This window comes from Micropterus dolomieu, linkage group LG03 (genome assembly GCF_021292245.1).
Source record: "Micropterus dolomieu isolate WLL.071019.BEF.003 ecotype Adirondacks linkage group LG03, ASM2129224v1, whole genome shotgun sequence".
In the NCBI taxonomy this organism is placed as follows: domain Eukaryota; kingdom Metazoa; phylum Chordata; class Actinopteri; order Centrarchiformes; family Centrarchidae; genus Micropterus; species Micropterus dolomieu.
Window position 1 is genome coordinate 16,823,632 of NC_060152.1, and position 19,753 is coordinate 16,843,384.

General features: G+C 40.8%; 1 protein-coding gene across 1 annotated transcript; it reads right to left on the bottom strand.

The window, feature by feature from the left end:
• Window position 1: 1 nt before the first annotated feature.
• On the bottom strand, window positions 2–19,489 carry LOC123968084 (phospholipid-transporting ATPase ID-like). The gene is made up of 27 exons (XM_046044566.1): window positions 19,208–19,489; window positions 15,733–15,791; window positions 15,496–15,609; window positions 14,616–14,714; window positions 14,366–14,427; window positions 14,096–14,168; window positions 13,646–13,716; window positions 13,464–13,543; window positions 12,801–12,959; window positions 12,625–12,713; window positions 12,220–12,416; window positions 10,857–10,977; window positions 10,208–10,295; window positions 9,669–9,703; window positions 9,406–9,565; window positions 9,095–9,283; window positions 8,529–8,644; window positions 7,197–7,361; window positions 6,675–6,786; window positions 5,078–5,183; window positions 3,501–3,762; window positions 3,092–3,275; window positions 1,651–1,874; window positions 1,457–1,540; window positions 420–665; window positions 140–282; window positions 2–5 (listed from the first exon to the last, which is right to left on the bottom strand). Exons 1-27 carry the CDS (start codon window positions 19,314–19,316, stop codon window positions 2–4), a joined length of 3,351 nt encoding a protein of 1,116 aa, XP_045900522.1. The 5' UTR covers window positions 19,317–19,489.
• Window positions 19,490–19,753: the final 264 nt, after the last annotated feature.

A 19,753-nucleotide genomic window follows, 5' to 3' on the forward strand; every position in this document is an offset into this window, starting at 1 on the left:
ATCACCTGGCAGAAGGAGGGCATCAATATACCCACCACAAGTAATTAATCCTGTCTGTGTGTGTGTGTGTGTGTGTGTGTGTGTGTGTGTGTGTGTGTGTGTGTGTGTGTGATACAAACAAATAAAGAGAACAAGGGACCGACCTACAAAGTGGAACTGATTGGGAAAGATCCTGAAGAGGGTCTGACTGTGCAATGCGAACATGATGGTGAAGTAGGAGCCCAGAGAGCCCCAAACAAACACATGGTTGATAACTGTCCAGAAGCCTGTGTCGAGAGCAATCTACATAATCATCCACAGACACACATTCAAAAAAATAGCAGAGGGGCACAATTAATACACACTGACATAAAATATGTGGTAAAATATAGAGGTTGCCAGTTGTGAGGAAAATCTAACACCACTCTGGCCTCACTTACCTGCACGCTGACCACAATTACCAGGGCTGTTGCTGTAGTGACAGCAAAGGTCTGGTAGTCCGCGAGGGGCACTCCGGTGCTCTGAGTCGCGTCGGACAAGATGGCACAGGGGACAAAAAACAGCACCACTGATGTGTAGATGCCTTGGGCGATGCAGATGAAGAACTCTCTCTTGTTGAAGAGGAGGTTGAGCTGTCCAGGCTCATACAGTTTAGGATACTCCAGACTCCTCTGATCAGGAACATCCTACAATAATAGAGGAAGTGAGGCGCTGCATGTACCAAAATCACACTACCCTGCTATGTACTACAGAAATGATCTGGAATTGTTAGTTTTCATAAAATGCTTACATATAGTTTACTCAGTAAATACAAAATTAAGATTCTATAATAATGCTAGCTGCTGGGTTAGGCTGTATTAAAAGGCACAATGGGGCTTTGAGCTAAATGCTAACATGCTCACAGTGACAGTGCTAACATGCAGATGTTTAGAAGGTATAATGTGTACCATGTTTGCCATTTTAGCTTAGCATATCAGGATGCTAAGACTCGCATAATTAGCACTAATTTAACTAGTTCGTATGAGACAAATTAAAAGCTCGACCTGTTGATGCCACTGGATGAGAAGTTGAGGGATCATCAGTTATTACAATTCATCCTGAATGTCTGTGCAAAATGTCGTGGCAATCCATTCAATAGTATTCAAGACATTTTACTCAAAACCACAACCTTAATGTGGATGACCAAAATCAATAGGCTCTATGCCAACTTTCATGGCAATCCATCTAATAGTTATTGAGCTATTTCAGTCTGGTCAAAGTGGTGGGATAACTGACCAACAGGCAGACATTGCCATCTCTCACTAGTGTAGCAAAACATGACTTCATATTTCATTAATCTACTTTTGTCATGACTGGTGAAGACTGGTGTAAACACTAACAGAGAATTCAAAAACACGTGGTTCATTAATTTCATGAAAATAATATAACAAGCACAGTGTGCATGTGAGTTTAATACGTAGTCATTATTTGAGCATACCTGGTCAAATATCCCCATGGCCAGCACAGGGAGGGAGGTGTAGACAATATTGTAGAGAGTGATAAAGTACTGGTCATACACCGTCTACAAGACAGAGGAGTTGGAAACACAAACACAGACAAAGTGAAAATCACAATTACAATTTTCCTAAACCCTGGTTGTTGTATATTTCCCCATGACCTCCCATCTCTGACCTGTGCAGAAAAGCCACAGAAGAAGCCGAACCAGAAGTGCACCATGGTGAAGGCAAAGTTCTTGTAGAAGAAGTAGCAGAGGAAACGGCACATGCGCAGGTAGGACCAGCGGCCATGCACCAGCAGGAGGCGCTGCAGGAAGCGGAACTGGGAGAACGAGTAGTCACTGGCCAGCACAGCCTGGATCCCCTCCTGACCTGAGATCCCAACTCCGATATGAGCACCTGGAGGAGTGGAGATAGATGGGCACAAAGAGAGAAAAAGTTCTTGTAGGAGTTTTGATATGGAATTGTCTCATTACTGATAGAAATAAATAGGAGAAGAATTATGTAGCATGATACAATTTATTTTAGCTAGCACTAATCACATATGGGTTTATAGCTAAGCCATCAAGTCTACCATTATAAATGTTGGAAAGTTATGAAGAAAGCATGATGGACCTGCCTTTTAGTAAGCAGGTTACCAATGTTAACAAGTTTCACACTTTCCAATAAGCCTAGCTAACTAGTAATCAAAGCAAGTGCTGTCTTCTGTAGGGTAAATACTTGCCAAAGTTTTTTTTAACAAGCTAGCAACCTAAAATTTGTTCCTATTAATTGCCATTGCCAAAAGTCATCTATAAAATAATTGTAAATGATCTATTATTATGCCTTAATAAAAGAAGAATTGCTAAATTTGCAAGTTTAAGAGCATAACTCCCAGGATGTAAGCCAACCCCACCCATCATTGTTGCATTGGCTGCTTTGTACTTGCATAAATTCATTGGAAGGAACACACACACTCACACACACACACACATCATGTTCATATGACGTACATATACAGACAAACATGCAAGGTGATGCAACACTTACAAAACAGAATATTACAAACACACCTACAGAAGCAGAACATTGGGGTTTTGGTGTAATCCCTAAACATACAGTTTACCGTTAAGCAGCGTTGAGGTTAGGTAAAGTTTAAGGTATCATTCTGTATCAACTTGTTGCAATGCAATCAAATGGAAATATCCTGAAAGTTTTTTTTTAATTATTTTATAAACATTTTCTGAAAGATCAGCCTGATATATTGGGTATGTTTGGAAACTTTGGGATTTCCACTAGAATTAAAAATAAAGTTCTGTGGGTTTGAACAATGTCTGCACAGTGCAATAAGTGGCCAACCTGTGGGTCAGACACTAAGAAACCAGTCCCTAACTTGATGAGGACATCACACCTACTGCAACACACATTTCTACACAGCCTTTGTCCACAGTACCACCATGTAGATAAACAACTTCTACTACTATACTTCTGCTGAGAATTTCCATTGCCTGACACGCACGTGGCTAAAACTCTACTTCTCTTTTTCGCTTTCCTTTCCATCTCAACAATAATCCAGTAACACTTATTCCTCTCCTCTCCGCCATCCTCTGCCTATTGATCCCGCCTGCACAACTCACTTTTGATCATGCTAACGTCGTTAGCTCCGTCTCCTATAGCCAGAGTGACAGCCTTTTTGTGTTTCTTGATGAGCTCCACCACCTGAGCTTTTTGGAGCGGGGTGACTCTGCAACAAATCACTGCTTTGCACGCACATGCCGTCGACACAAACTCCGTTTCCATGTCTGCTTCTAGTGCATGGGCCTATTAAAGCAGAGAGAGTGGAAAAGTTCAGGGTTACTGTTAAGGGGTCAGAGTTGCAGCTGTGGAAAAACATACTTTAAGAAAAATGCAAATATGTTTTGTTGATAACACATTTCTGGGAACTCAATATTTCCTGACAGTTGACATATTAATTCTTCATGCCCTTGTTGGTTTTGTAAATGTCTATATGTGCAGTATGTTAGTGTGGGGGCGGGTTATTCATACCAGACTGTGACCGTTAATCACAAGAGCAAACTCTCCAGAGATGTTGTCCATGAGGTTGGAGGGAGGTGCAGGAGGTGGAGGTGGAGGAAGAGGAGGAGGAGGAGGGCACTGCAGCTGTTTCCCTCCTCCTCCTGTAACATCTCCTTCACGTCCTTCTCTGAATCCGTTACCCATGAAACATGCTTCTCCCCATCCCTCCATCCCCTCCTCCTTCCCTCCATCTCTGGTTTGAGACAGCTCGATCATTCTTTCCCTCGCCCTCCTGGAGAAGAAGAAAAACAAAGTTGAAATCAACAGGGCTCGTCTATCCCATAAACCCAGAAGCAAAACACAACATAACCATATAGAGGAGAAAATAGAAGCGTTGAAAGAGGAACCGCAGAGAAGGAAAACAGACACAGCTGAGAAAACAAATCAAAGGAGAGATAAAAAAAAATACGACGGTTGCAAAATTAAAATAGAGCAGGTTAACGTCAGGGCTACAGGGAGGAAAGTGACTGTGGTGACCATGATCTTATTGCTGATGTTTCAGCCTCTGGCTTACCTTTATGTATGTATCAGCTGCAGCGCTCTGTATGTTAATTTGTGCATCACCCAAAAAAACATCAAGATGGTGCCACAATATGGCGTATATGATGATGCTTTGTTGAATATATTTGACTCTTGAAAAACCTTTGGCACTTCAAGGTAATTTTTGAATTTAGCTTCTTTAATTATGGTATTCTGTGTATTTTGAAATGTTTTAATAATATTAAGGTTTTATTAGTCTATTATATTTTATTATCTCTTATAAGCCTGTCATTGGTGATGATAATGAGATCAGCCAGACCTTTTTTCCAGCTCTGGCACAGTGCTAAAACAAAGTGTGGAGGTCTGTCTATGGGAGACTAAGGTAGTACTCATAGTACCTGTAGTACTATGAGTTCACCAAAGTTACATAGGTAACTCAACTAAACTCAATACCTTCTTGCCATTCACAGAGGTTATGGTATGTAATCTTCAGGCCATGCAAACGTTTAAGAGTCAAGAATGAGGGAAATACAGTGCATGCTCAACCAACATGTAGTATATATAAGAAATCACAAGAGCATCAATCAACACTGTGATAAATTAGAATCACATATTTTTTTTATTAAGAGAAACAAAGAACATTTTATTTGTCTCCTGTGCAGTTTCACTTGCAATGAAATACTTAAACAATGCAGATTGTTGCACTAGTTTCAAAAATGACATCGTCACAGACAAGACAGAATCTTTGACATATGCTGGTTTTACACATTATTTCTTGAAAGAAACTAATGAACTGACTTCATAAAATTAACACTTTTTGGCGGAGGCACCACATTTGTAGGGCTGTGCATTTGTCGATTTAAATATAGTGGCTAAATCAAAGCACTGGATATTGTTCGGTAATTCTTGTACAGGACACTTTGCTACCACACATCTTAGTTTCTTTTCAACCAATACCTGTCTTTTGTCATTTTGGTTCAGTGTGGCTTTTACAGTGTAGAGAAGCAAAGACACGAGACAGCTGAGGAGAAAGATGGACATGCAGTTGTCCAGACAGACAGACTGACCTGAGCTCCTGCCGTACACTCTGGACAGTGTGTCCACTGATGATGAACACCTCTGTCATATCATCTGTCAGCATCTTGCAGGAGTAACCTATATTGACAGCCGTCTCTGTGAAAGAAAGAGAGATGGGTACTGGAGAGCACTTAAGCAATTCAGCTGAACATACTGGAGATGGATGTTAAAAAGAACAAGTGCCAGATTGAGAGCTCAGAAGGATCAAAAAAATGACCTTTATATCTTTATTCATATTAGTCCCTGAATTTCCTGCAGTAGACTTGTTCACAGTGATAGTGTCGAAGTTTCAAGTGTTTTTAGGCCATCCTAGCAGCCTGCATGCTTTTTGCTGGTCTATACGTGTGACACCGCAAACCTCCCATTATCCCAAACTGTGATCAGCCTGATTAGAGGTGGGATCTTAGTTTGAACCAACTGTTTGACAAGTATTTTTTGAATGTGCATTGTTTTCTTTTGCCTGTAGCCTACTTTTTTTGGAGGTACAACTTGTTTTTGAGGACTTAAAGGTTCAGTGTGTAAGATTTAGTGGCATCTAGTGGTGAGGGTTGTGAATTGCAACCATCTGTCCAATCCACCACTACCCCCCACCCTTTCAAAGAGCATAGGAAAGCTATGGTGGCTGACACAGCACAAAAGGTGTCTCTTCTGAGACAGCAGAGAGTAGCCAGTCAAGAAATGAGGTTTTTTTAGATGGATATATTAAGAAATTAAATTTACTTAATCATTCAGTAAAAACATGTTATTGTGACTTGGCCACTGACCGATAACATGGAAAATGTAAGCCAAGAGTGTGAAACACTCTCACTGTTTCTGCACCACAGTCCATTATAAACCACATAATAGGTAAAGTTGATACAAACATTGACCAGGGAAACACATTCATTTTCTCTGTGGACCCTTGCCAAAATTGCCAACAACAATATCTGGCCCGCGGTCAGAATATGGTGCTTTGATAGCGGCAAATAATATAAATAAATAAATACTTTGATAGCGGTGCTGAAATAGCTCTCAGTCACGACAGCAACAACTCACATAACCTCTTTAGTGGTTTTACTTAAAAAAATAAAAGTGCAAGAAGATTGTTTACTGTAATGCTTTATATGGAGTGGAACTGAGAGCTTTTACTTTGAAAAATTCTGACGACATTACGACATTAAAAGTAGATATGAGAATAGTAAATAAATGCTATTTTCGCACGTGCGTACATACTTCATGCCACCCCTGCATAAGTCAGTCAAAAAAGTCTAGACACACCAATGATGGTTAAATTGAAGAAGAGTATCTTTGTTCCATCTCTAACATTGTAAAAGGAAATCTGCAGGTTTGCCTTGTTTTATGTTGACCATTCAGATGAATTTCAGGTTTGTTTGTGGCAGATTTATTCACAATGAAAACAAGAGTGTTGGAATGCAATGTCAATGTCGTACACATTACACAATGAACTGAGTTACTCTTTAGTGTGCCTGCGATATCTCTTTTAGAGAGATTTTGAGTGTTTGGTTCTTTGCAAATGATGGTGGTTTTTTAAAATAACTGCATGCAAACTCAGTTCTGGTAGTGTGTGTATAAGTGTGTGTGTCTCACCCTGCTTGTCTCCAGTGAGAACCCAGATCTTAATGTTAGCCAGAGAGAGGACAGCAATCGTCTCTGGGACGCCTTCCTGCAGCTTGTCCTCTATAGCTGTGGCACCGAGGAGCTAGACACACAGGCAGACAAAAACACACACACATGCGCACGCACGCACACACACACACACACACACACACACACACACACAATCGTCATAAAAGCAATTTCTATGTTATGACTTGAAATGGCTTACCACCAGTACCACTCATTAAATCAACTATCAATTAAACAACATCCTGCATACTGCATGAGAGTGTTGTTTAGTTGCAGTAAAAAAGAGGAATTTCCTCCCACCAAGTACAGTCTGGACAATATGTCCAACTAAAAAGTTCCCTTTTTTATAGTGCTATTTTAATCCATTGGCAGAAAGCCCTCTGCATAAACAAATGGCAGACTGACTCTGAAAGCACACCCGCAAGACAAACTACACACACACCACACACATGGATGCACACTCTCAGACCATTAGTCACTAACCATCATGTCTTGTTCTATCTCCTCATAAGCAGCTGCCAGTCGGTCCTCTCTGCAGTTGGTGGCCTTTTCTGCGCAGCGGTGACTCTCTGACCACGCCTCCCACTCGTCCTCTGACAGGTCCCTGTAGGCCAGCGCCAGAGTCCGCAAACCATCTGCTGCATACTCCTAGAGCCAAATATATATACACACACGTACAAACGCAAACATATAAACACGTTCTGACATGAGGACATGCATGAGAAGAAACCAAGTAGTCCTATGACATGATAGCATCGTGCAGTTGCTGCAGATTTGTCGGCTGCACATCCAAGATGCCAATCTACCGTTCCGCCACATCCCAAAGGTGCTCTATTGGATTGAGATCTGGTGACTGTGGAGGCCATTGTCAAGTTCAAGAAACCAGTTTGAGATGATTTGAGCTTTGTCACATGGTGCATTATCCTGCTGGAAGTAGCCATCAGAAGATGGGTACACTGTGGTCATAAAAGGATGGACATGGTCAGCAACAATATTCAGGTCAGCTGTCGCGTTTAAACGATGCTCAGTTGGTACTAAGGGGCCCAAAGTGTGCCAAGAAAATATTCCCCACACCATTACACCACCACCACCAGCCCTACCATCTGAATGTTGCAACTGAAATCGAGACTCATCAGACCTAGCAACATTTTTCCATTCTATTGTCCAATTTTGGTGAGCCTGTGCTGAATTGTAGCCTCAGTTTCCTGTTCTTAGCTGACATGAGTGGCACCCGGTGTGGTCTTCTGCTGCTGTAGCCCATCTGCTTAAAGTTCGACATGTGCGTTCAGAGATGGTATTCTGCACACCTTGATTATAACGAGTGTTTAAGTTATTGTTTCCTTTCTGTCATCTCGAACCAGTCTGCCCATTCTCCTCTGACCTAAGACATCAACAAGGCGTTTTCGTCCACACAACTGCCGCTCACTGGATATAGTTTTTCAGATCAATCTGTGTGAAAATCCCAGTAGATCAGCAGTTTCCGAAATACTCAGACCAGCCCGTCTGGCACCAACAAACATGCCGCATTTAAAGTCACTTAAATCTCCTTTCCACGTTCCGATGCTCAGTTTGAACTTCAACAAGTTGTCTTGACCACGTCTACATGCCTAAATGCACTGACTTGGTGCCATGTGATTTGCTGATTAGCTCTTTGTGGGAAAAAGCAATTGAACAGGTGTATCTAATACAGTGTAAAGTGTATAAGAGTAAAGGCTTAAGATGTTGTTTTGCAATTTAGAGGCACTAGATGGCAGTACAGCTCCATCCATCTATCCATCCATCCAAGAGTTAATGTGTTTGTGTGTGTTTTCTTACATTGAGGTGGTCTGAGGTGATATTCATCTGTTCCTGGTTACAGGGGTGGAGTCTCTCCAGCAGCACAGTGTCAGCGCCTTTGCAGTACAGACGGATCCTGCCCTCTGGGTTACGCACTGAAAATGAATAACAGACCAAAGTTGTTGCCAAGGCAAAAATGATTTATGACCACTGATTTCTGGGCAGTTTTCCAGCACTGTGCAAGAAGACAAATCACACAGTGAAAACTCTCACTGAGGGATAAAACGTAAACATGACTAACAGCCTTTATCCTGTCAGTTTGTAGGAGTGTAGATCATAATTTACATACATTTTTGTTATTTAAACATACAAAACTCAATTTATCGTAGGAGTCCATTGCAATGAAACCCTTTACAACCACAGAACACTGTTCTTGCTGTGATAATGGCATCCAAAGCATGAAAAAAAAAAGACAAGGATGGATGTTTGCAGAGAGTTTTTTAAAATCTAATTTCATCAAGATTGTTTTATGATAATCTTAATCTAAAATAAACAATAATAAATACATTGTAAATTGTAAACTGAAAATGATGACCTCTGCACACCTATAACAGACATCCTCTTGCGTATGTTGTTGAAGTCCAGTATGGCGAGCAGAGTGTAGGTTACAGGTCGTCCCATCTCTGTGGTGGTTATTGTCCCAGGTGTTCGGGAGCGAAAGACAAAGCCGAAGTTTCGAGCTGCTGTCACTAGAGCGCCCTCGTCTGGAGACTGAGCCTTATAAAGCAGCTCTCCTGGTTTGACAGACAAAATGATGATAAATAATGCATAATAAATAACAGACAGATGGTATGTTGGTGTCGGTGTTTGCTGCCATTCAACCTCCCAGATCCCCCTCTCCCCTTCTCTTGCTCACCCTCGCTCTTCTCCTCACTCATGACGGTGTGACAGAGGGACAGCAGGCGGAAAAACTCATGAGTGTGTGAGTCTCCCACTTTCACTGATTCCAGCAAGGTGTCGTCATAGAAACAGAAGTCCGGGTCCGCCAGGGGGTTGAAGGGAGTAAAGTCCAATCTCTGAAGATCACGGAGAGCCAGGGATTAGCTAGGAGTACATACATTTGTATGTGTAGGGATGCATGTGAATGCAATTTAGTTTTAAAATAAATTGGCATCTTACCTTTGGCTGAGGTCCCAGTGGGTCTGTTACTTCACCTGATAGTAACACAAACAGATGCGTGAGATTTTGTTGTGCATTTTTTGTACATGTGTACATGGTGATTCAGGACAAGGTTACACTCAGTGGCCACGGGTACAATATAATGCCATCCAACTGTTATGCTATAAAATCTATTTTCATTTGATGCAATCAGAGAAGAGTTAATTAACTTATATGTTTTAGCATTGAAGTCATAGCTAGTGGTTGTGTCATACTGGACTGCATCATATTCAGAGGTGTTTCTAATATGTATGTATGTAAATAGGGAGAAGAAAGATTTTGAAGCAACTCAGTATAATGTAGTCCAGTAAAACACCACATTTAACTATGACCTCAGTAATAAACATTTAATTGAATTTACACATGTCCAACACAGTTTGTAAAAGTAGAATTTATAGCAGAGCTGTATTGAATTGCAACAGACAGTAACCAATTAAGTGGCCACTAAGTGTTGATGTGTGTGTGTGTGTGTGTGTGTGTGTGTGTGTGTGAGCACTTACCGTAAGTCTGTCCATTGATGGAGCACTTATTGAAGCTCATGATGTTCTGAGTAAGAGTTCCAGTCTTGTCACTGAAGATGTATTCAACCTAAAGGAAACAATTTAGATAGCAACTCTAAATCTAAAATTACACAGTTATTATTGTAAAATTATTGTAAATCTAAAAGCAAGATTAAAGCTATGTTTTACAGACGTTGTTGCATTTGAAAATAAAAATAAATAATTTAAACTGAACCAAAACTATCTTCTCTCCTTGTCATTAGGGGAAAACATATATTTTGAATGATATGCTTAAAACAGATGTAGAGCGGGGAACTTTTGACAGCGTGTACTGAATGATAATTATAGCTCAAGAGAGTGATAAAGTCTACAGACCAATCTATGAAGCCTCCTTATCCCTGAGATTCCTCTAAGTCTGCAGGTGCATTTCATTTGTGCAGTAAGACACAAGTGGTTCCATCATTCAGTTACTGCAGAATGTATTGAAAAATGGATCTAAATGCATTTTTAAAAGAAATTAAGATGAATTAACTAAGCCTCAGAAAGCAACAGAAACTAGTCTGGATGTAGGATGGATGGATGGACAGAACAGGCAATCAGTAAACATGCATAAAATCTCAAACAGACTATATTTGCTGTCTATGCACACCTGGCCCAGCTCTTCGTTCAGAGTGGTGGTCCTGGCCTCAGCTGCTGTGTTGCACTGTGAGCAAAACATCTGCTGGTCCCAGTTAATGAAGTAGCTGTGCCCCAGCCTGATCACCTCCACACTGATGCACAGACAGGTGAGAGAGGGACACGGTTTTAGTAACAGATAATAAAACCAATCTAACTTATTGCAAATTTAGGTTAACACTAAACCTTGACAACAGAGACAACAACATTTTCACACAGAGCTATTAGTCACACACCCATGCTGTAGTCAGGGAGTAGTGAATATAAAACTTTGTAAGGAGTTTGTTGGGGCTACACAAGTGGTTTGGAAATGAGGGAGCACTCTGCTCTCTTACCTGAGAGGGAATCTCTGCAGAGAACATAAACACAAAGCTTTATGACTAATAAATGAAAGAAAGTAATATAGGGAACCATGTAAAAGACTTTTTAGGCCCTTTTACGCACTCACTGAAAAATATGTTTTGCTTATTTTCACTGTACAGAATGACACATGTGCAGAGACACTAGAAGAAATATCTGTGCTCACCTTAAACCTCAGTTTAATATGTGCACAATACAAGCAGGGTTTTTTGACATAATCACTAATCTGAAAGCATATTATAGTCCAAATACACAAACACTATATAACACACAAATTTACATGTTCACAGAATAAAAGGAGATGCCATTTCACAAATTTAATATAAATTAAACATATCATACATAATTTACATAAAGTATTATTCAAAGCAGAGTATTTTTACTTATATGTTTTTATGTCTTAAAATGTGTCTAGAGGGGATACTTAATATTCACTTTGTATCCAGACTGTATCTAGATATTAGGTTGCACAATATATACTTTATACGCTTTTCTTTAAGTGACAAATGCTTATCTTATATTTATTGTCTGGATTGTATGGATCAGTTGTTGCGTGTTTAAAAAAAATTGTATTGTAAGAAGGGCATACATTTATTATTTTTTGCCTGTGTGAGCACAGTGGGTTTTTATTATTCAAATTATTCAGATTATTATTATTATTGAAATCCAAATTTTATTGTACAGAACTCAAAGAAACAAATATCAAGATTAGATATGGTCTATAGTGGACTAAATATGTATTTGCGTTTATACATTTGATGCAATCAATGTTGTCACAAAGTGTCCCTGAGTACATGAAGAAGTGGTTTTAGACAATCCTTGCAAAATCTTCACTGCACGTTTGGTCTATTTTCATTTGTATGTTTGTGTAGTTAGTCACTACCCAATCAATGATATCATGCTTTGGACAACAAAGTTGTCTGCTAAGATTTCAGCATTAATACCACAGCATCTATTAGTTTTTGACGTGCCCTCACCTGACATACAGAGAGATAGGCACCACAGTGTTGAGAATGATGACGTAGGACCAGAAGGAGAGGAAGGCTGAGAACAGGAAGTTGTCTACAGGAGGGTCCCAAGGCAGATAGCTCTGAAAAAGGGAGCCCACCTCTCTCTCCCACACTGCGTTACCCACAGCCAGGATCACACCCATACACACCAGGAAGCCAAAGATCTGACAGAAACACAGATAGAGAAACAGAGTAAGCAAGAGAGAGGTGTCTAAATCACATAGCATACATTGGATCTCCAGTAAGTTGAGGCCAAATAAGGATTGAACACATTATTAGAGGAGATATGAAACTAGATTGAAGCCACTGAGACCAAGTCCTGAAATAGTTATATGTATGAGCCATGAAAGTGAGAGGTTTGGGGTGTCCTACCCAGAGGACCAGAGTGTTCATCAGGCGATCGATGCTCGTGCGCTTAAACTTGGTGCGACCGCTGTTCTGCATTAGCTTGGTATCTGGGCCTGGGACAAAAACAGGGAAAGTTAGACCTGTTACACACACATCAGATACACATATTTTCACACACCAATATACGCAGACACACAGACCTGCGAAGATGACCAGGCCGTAGCAGGCTTCCGTGTTGCGGAGGACACATCCTCGTAGCAGCATGTTCTGGTTGGTCAGAGTGTATTTCTTGTCTCTCCAGTAGAGAGTCCCACAGAAACGATCCAGCTTGTTGTTGGGGGGCTCACACACCACCTCACCTTCACAGACAGGATCGCAAGGACAAGCACATTCAAATCTAAATCATATGCTATATCATGGATGTCCACCAAATGCAATTACAACATTAGGTTAATTTTCCTTGCTGTATGATATAGTGTTAAATTAACCATCCCTATGACACCATGCAGTTGTCACTCACATAAGGCTGAAACACACACCTTTTGTAAACTAATATGAGGCAAAGTGTGGGTTGATTTGCTGCAGTAATGCATTTTCCAGAGCAGGTGAGGAGTGTGTGTGGGCGTGCTGAGCTGACACAAGTCTTTCGTTGTGTGTACTAGTGGGTGGGTGATGATAGTCTGTCGGGCACAAAGTGTGTGCATGATTTGTGTGTATTTTTTGGTTCATGTGCAAGGGTGTGAAAGTGGATAACGTCTGTGTTAAAAACACAGATTGAAAACAGTTGACCTTTATACTACTGAAAATGGTAGTTGAACCAAACCAGAAATCGAGAGAAGAAGATGGATTTCCTGAACGCTCACCGTTGAACAAAGCCAAGTTGTTCGGGTCTCCAAGTTCAGATGTCACTGAGACAGACTGACGCACCTTCATATTGGTCTCTCTGCAAGATAATATAACACAGTGATTTAGATATAGTGTCCTCTTGCTTCTGCAGATTCAGAAGTACTGTGAGTCAATGGTATGGTGTGGTATATTTTCTGACCCATCAAGCTCAGCTGTCTCGATGTAACAGAGCCCGTGAGGCTCACTGCTGGACAACAGGAGCAGGTCAGCCTGAAAATAGATACAATAGCTGAGGCTAGCATCCACTGCATGGCACAGACGGCACACGACTAGAATTATTAAGGCCCAGATGGCACAGTAATCATAGAAATTAGTAATTGCGCCTGCAAACAACTTAGTAATTAACAACAGCAGCTAGTGTCCCTAATGAGGGATATACTGTACTGAAATCCATTTATAGCATTTGCTATAAATCGCCATCACGATAACATCCACATCTAAAATGACTAGAGAGTTGCAGTGCAGGATGAACCCTGAACAGTCCACTGCTAGATTACTGCTAGTAATCTTAATTAAAATGGTCCAGGAAAGACTATTCATCATTGTGTGTGGGTTTTTGCATGTGTGGTGATGTACATTGGACACGTACTGCCACAAACTGGTTGTTTTCCAGTTTAATGATGTCACCCACTCGAACGTTCATCCACTTTTCATTCTCTAGCCTGAAACAGCAAAACAGAGAGAAAATGCAAAGAGAGAAAAGAGTTAGAAAAGCTAGGAAATGTTAGTGCTTTATGATACCTTGTAAAGAAAAAAATGATTAAACCTGAATATTTCATTTTATAAGCTGTAGTTTGTTAGTTTAGGAAGCAACAGCCCTGGTGAGTGCTTAGTTGCAATGACAAGTCAAGAGACTCACGAGCCACGGATGAGGACCTGAGACTGGCGGTTGTTCACTTGGTTGTCGCTCTTGTGACGAAACTGAAGGAGACAAAGATCACTGTGAAGACGAGCTCATTATATACAAGAGGCCACTTGTTAGCACGCTACATTCAAAGTGGTGTCTGCTAGAAATAATTAGGATTCCTTATACTGTTTTTCATTGTAATGTTGTTATCCTGCCATGAGCAAGACTGTGTGACTATGTGGTGTGTAAAAAATATGCTCACATAGTCGTCTGTGGCATCCTTTACAGCCGTGATGCTCAGCACCAGAGCTAAAGGCACAATGGTAGTGAACCAGGAGAGGGAGGAGATCTGAGGTATTAACTAGATAGAGACAGAGAGGGTTAATTTTCAGATGAGTATGAATATAAGACGAGTCAGCAGCCATGCTAGTAATATCAGTATGCTAACATGCTCAAAATGACAATGCTAGCGTTTAACAGGTGTAATGTTTACAATGTTTACCATGTAAGCTTAGCATGTTGCAGCATGCTAACATTTGATAATTATCACTAAACACCAAGTACAGCTGAGGCTGGTGGGAATGTAATTAGTTTTGCAAGAATATTTCCATAAACCAAAGTATTAGACAAATTGAAATGGTGGTGCCAGAGGAAAAGTCACCAAAGTGTCACCAAAGTCAGTAGGATCCATCAGTGAAACGCCATAACTGTGAAACGTGGCGTGCAAAACTTTTTTGCAATTTGTGACTGATCAACTGACTGTGAAAGGCATTTGGTAGGATGTGTTTTATCCTATCCATCCAACATCAGCACTGACTCTGCTCTCAGAGTGTGTGACAAGACACCTTTATAAACAGCTTCTTCTTTACTCTCACTAAATTGATTATAGACCAATTAACTGGATTTTTAATTGTGTTTCCTATGGTCAAATCCTAATATGTATTACCTTCTATGTTATAATAATTTCTTACCACCCATTAATGTTGTTGAATTTAAATGTCTTAAGCCAGCTATCACTTTCTGACACATCTTGGTCCTTTAGGTAAACCAGTAACTCTTAAGCCTCTGCCACCGCAGCTGCACCCGCACACAGGTGCACAAGAGGATCTCACTCTCGCCATCCCTCCTTCACCTCTCCTCACCTGCAGTATGAGCAGGAAAAGGAAGTAGGTGTTGGCTACTTCCTGGAACTGCTCAAACAAGTTGACCGGCAGAAAGGTGATGATGTTGTACTTGGATGTCACAATGCAGTTACTCTGGATGAGGAGGAGGGTGAAAAGAATAGATAATTATATGGACTCTCGCAATACTTCAGTTGAATTCTTGAAATTGTACGGCAGAGTCCATATTTTGGAACATGTACAGGAAAAAAGTCTTACCGCATATTGAAACTTCTCATTGTACTCTCTGTCATTGGCTCTGACCCTTCTCTCCTCCTCTGCAGAAACACAAGGCACAAAATGAGTCATAAAGGGATGATATCGCTACAAGGATGCACAGAAAGCATTCAATCTGCTGCACAAGGACCAATGGTTAATTCCTAAAAAATGTCAGCATCTGTACTGTCCTCTAAGACCTGGACAGAGAAAGAGAGAGAAAGACAGCACGAAGAAAGTCCACAATGCTTGTGCATTTATTTAGAAACCAATGAAACTGGAGTTTCAGAAGGAGGTTGTTTGAGTATTATCAATAATAACAATAACAATAATCAAACAACCTCTACAATCACGCTGTCTCACATGCACACACAAAGGGATGTGCAACCTGGGCCAGATACACAACACTTAACCAACAGATGAGTGTGCGAACATTTGTATGAGTCAACATGAGTTACACGATGAAGCATTACATCCATGTACAGACCTGATTTGTACAAAGTGAAATTTCTTCTTGTGCTAAAGCTCTGGTACCCCTCCCCTCCTGACCCCGCTCTTTATCCTCTTGCTGTTTTTAGGTTTCTGTTTATGCTGATGCAAAGTAGTTTGGGAGTTCCCCTCCTCCACCACTGGGCCTGTCTCCTCTAATATTGATGAGAATGCTTTTCAAATGACTGGTCCGCTTAGCACAGGGCTGTACACAGATTGCATGCAGGCACAAATATCAAATTCAGGGCCAAAGCATATGTTATGCACAGAGGTACTGTAGCTCTGAAACCACAGTCCTCAACACACTTTTGACTGGTGGCTGAGAGGCAACGGGGCACCCAAGAACGGGCATCATACAACTGAGGCCATTGCCCTATAATCTAATGCACACACATCAACAAAGACCTGTGGTTTCCTGTGTGTGCAGCACTGTGAAGCCCTCTGTTACCTTGTAGAGCTCACAACTTACAGACCATCTTTGTCTCTGCTGTGTTCATCTCCACCAAACAAAAACAGGCCACTTAAAAGAGATCCCATAAGATCTTTGTTGTTATACAACAGATTTGGTGCAGGTGATGAGCTGCAATCGACTACAGACCAGCTGAGCTGATGTCACAATAGATTGAGTCAAGTTAGAAAATACAAATTATTTGGTATTACTGTTTAGTATCTGTCTTTGTTTTACATTTTAAGTTGCTATCAGATGCTAATACCTAAAGAGTGTAACAGAATGCTTGGACAATATCCTCCATCACAGTGTTAGGTTGAAACTGTCTTTGATTTATATTATACTAATATACAGTATATTATATATAGTACACATTTCTGTTGAGAAAATGTTAACTGACAAAATAAACAGGTAGGAATGCTGTTTTTACTTACGAATAATGTTACATACCTGACAAATCAAGGTCACATTGATGCCAAAATCTGTGTTAGCAATATTGCAATATCAAATATCAATGTCAAATCATCCCTCTGTATATACCATATTGCCCTACCTTAAGCAACAGCAATACTCTAAATATGTAAATTCACAATAAATAATAGGTCTCTTTTCAATATAAGTTAATATATTTGTTAAAAGTGTTCTTATCTTGGCAGCAGGATTCGGAAAAATAAGTGCACTCCTATCCACTGTGTATGTAAAGTTAATCTGAGTGTTTGAGTGTATATAAAATTGCATCACATAAGAATCCAGCTCTGGGCTGATGGTATTTGATATGTCCTTTCTTCTAAACTCTGGTTAGTATAACAATATCAGATTTGTCTGATCGTGTAGGTGTTGTGGGTGCACATCCTACAACAACTATTTTGTTGAAACTACTCCAATCCTACCCCCCCCCCCCCCTTTTCCCTCTGGCACTTCTCCCGTCTACCTGAAGGTCGTTACATCGCTTTCTGCAGCAAGTGTTCACCAGAGAGATCTATCTGACAGGCAGTGCCAAGGCTGCATTAAACCTCCATAAAGAGGGCAAGATGCTTGTGCCAGGTAAGCATCCAAGGTACTGAGGCCGCTGACCAACCCAACCAGAATGCATGAGCATCCTTAGCAAACTGCCCATTAAGTGTTTAGTGTCTCTGACAGCTTCAAGGGCATTAGAAGCCCTGACGCAGACTAGATGCTACACAGCAAGTCTGAATAAATCTATAAAGCTCCATTACTAAGAAACTTTCAATTGCAAGGTTACTTTGCTGTGAGCATATGGTTTCCATAAACAACTGAGACATAAATATTGATTAAAACTAAAATACTTAATATATACTATCTTACACAGAATGACTAACTGTAGCCCAATCCAAAAGCAAAAATTTTCTTTCATCCACCCTCCTGTCTCTTTAACACTCGTCCCCCCATGGTTGGACATATGAGGGCACGTGCCACAGCTCAGACTCCCCTGATGTCGCCGATACAGTGAACGCAGACTGAAGTCATAACAATGATGACCAAAGAGCACAGTAAGTCTGAACTATGGGAAATGCTCTTGTCCTTGCCATGACTAAACCTAAGCAAGGATCAGACACTGTGCAGGAGTGATCATCATTCACTGCGGCTGATTTAATTATATGAAAATGGGAAAGTGGAATTGTCTGCAGTCGTGCGCATGCACAGACAGAGTGATCTCTAATTTGTTGGAAAAGGATGTGAGTGACATAGTGACAGACTGATGGGCTGGAGGTCAAATGAAGGTGCACATCCAGTGTGATTTGTGATAGTTAGGCTAAGGAATAAGGATACAGACAAGGCAGTGCAGTGACAGCGGAGGCTGGCGCCTGAAAGATTGATCAGTGTCTCAGCAGAGTCAAGGATATCATCCTACTTATTTACACAAAATGACGATAAATGCAGTTTTGTTTACACACGCACATTCCAATGTAAACACAGAGTCGTAATCAGCACTAAACATCAGGAAAATAACTACAATTTATAAATGACTTCACATCAGACAGGTTATCTGCCAATATTGGGACATAGGACTGAAGTCAGAAAAATAACAAAGGTGACACTGAGCCAAAACACTGGCTGGCATTGAAAGTGCAGACATAACAGTAGCTACTGAAATATGAAAAACGGCAGTTATTGTAATTTGTTATTAAATCTGCTGCTAAAGTTGGATGATGCTGTCTTTAAAACAGAATGAGAAAGCTCAGTGATTACAGGACCAGCAGACACAAAGTGATACAGTTGGCCTACAAAAAGCCAATTAAGTTTGTTATGCCTACATGTGATATGATGATGTGCACACGCACACATGCACAAATGCACAAATGGTAGACCCACAGTATAAATTGGAATGAGATAAAGCAGCAGGGATGAAACTTTGACTCAGTTGGGAGGAGGATGAGAAATGATGTTTATTTGAAAAACAGCGAGATGCAGTTTACACCACCAACAACATCCTGATGATGATGACAGTTAGACTGGGACAAGAAAAAAAGCTCAAATCATCTGTCCAACCACAGCTCCAATGGTCACACAAACTCGTACCTGTCCGCTTCTTTTTCGATTTGGCTCCATCTAGTCCTTTCTGTTTCTTTCTTTGCAGGGGAAGAACGACGGGAAACCATTTATCCGGGATGTCTGTCACTACTGTCATCTTGACTTTTCTAACAGTCGCCGTCTAAATTCTCGTTAGATGTGCGCTATATTCACTGACGGATGACGGTCACATCTGACCGCCGCATGTCGGCGTCGACGCGGGACTGAAGGTCCGGTCCCAACTTCAGTAAAGTTGGATTAATCGCGCACTGTCCCATCCTTGCCTCTCTGTTGCTGCCTCTCTCGCCTCATCAAACACACACAGTTGCGCGCACTCACACACTTGTGTCCATCCCTTGCTCTATTTTCTCTCCCTCCTGCCGCAGAAACACTGAGGTCATGTTATTCTAATGTTAGTCAGCAACTCCATAGTTAATCTGCCGTCAAGCACAGGAAATGACTGTTTAAGATTTATATATATATATATATATAGGCTATATTATATATAGCCTACAATGTAGTAATGTAATTTTGCTAAACGCTAAGCAGCAGTGT

Excerpts from the sequence above, each read along its gene's own strand:
- LOC123968084 (XM_046044566.1), bottom strand. The coding sequence starts at position 19,316 with ATGACAGTAGTGACAGACATCCCGGATAAATGGTTTCCCGTCGTTCTT. Across the intron at positions 15,792-19,207 it reads ATCGAAAAAGAAGCGGACAG|AGGAGGAGAGAAGGGTCAGA; the intron begins GTACGAGTTTGT and ends GTGTTTCTGCAG. Across the intron at positions 9,704-10,207 it reads CATCAATGGACAGACTTACG|GTGAAGTAACAGACCCACTG; the intron begins GTAAGTGCTCAC and ends TGTTACTATCAG.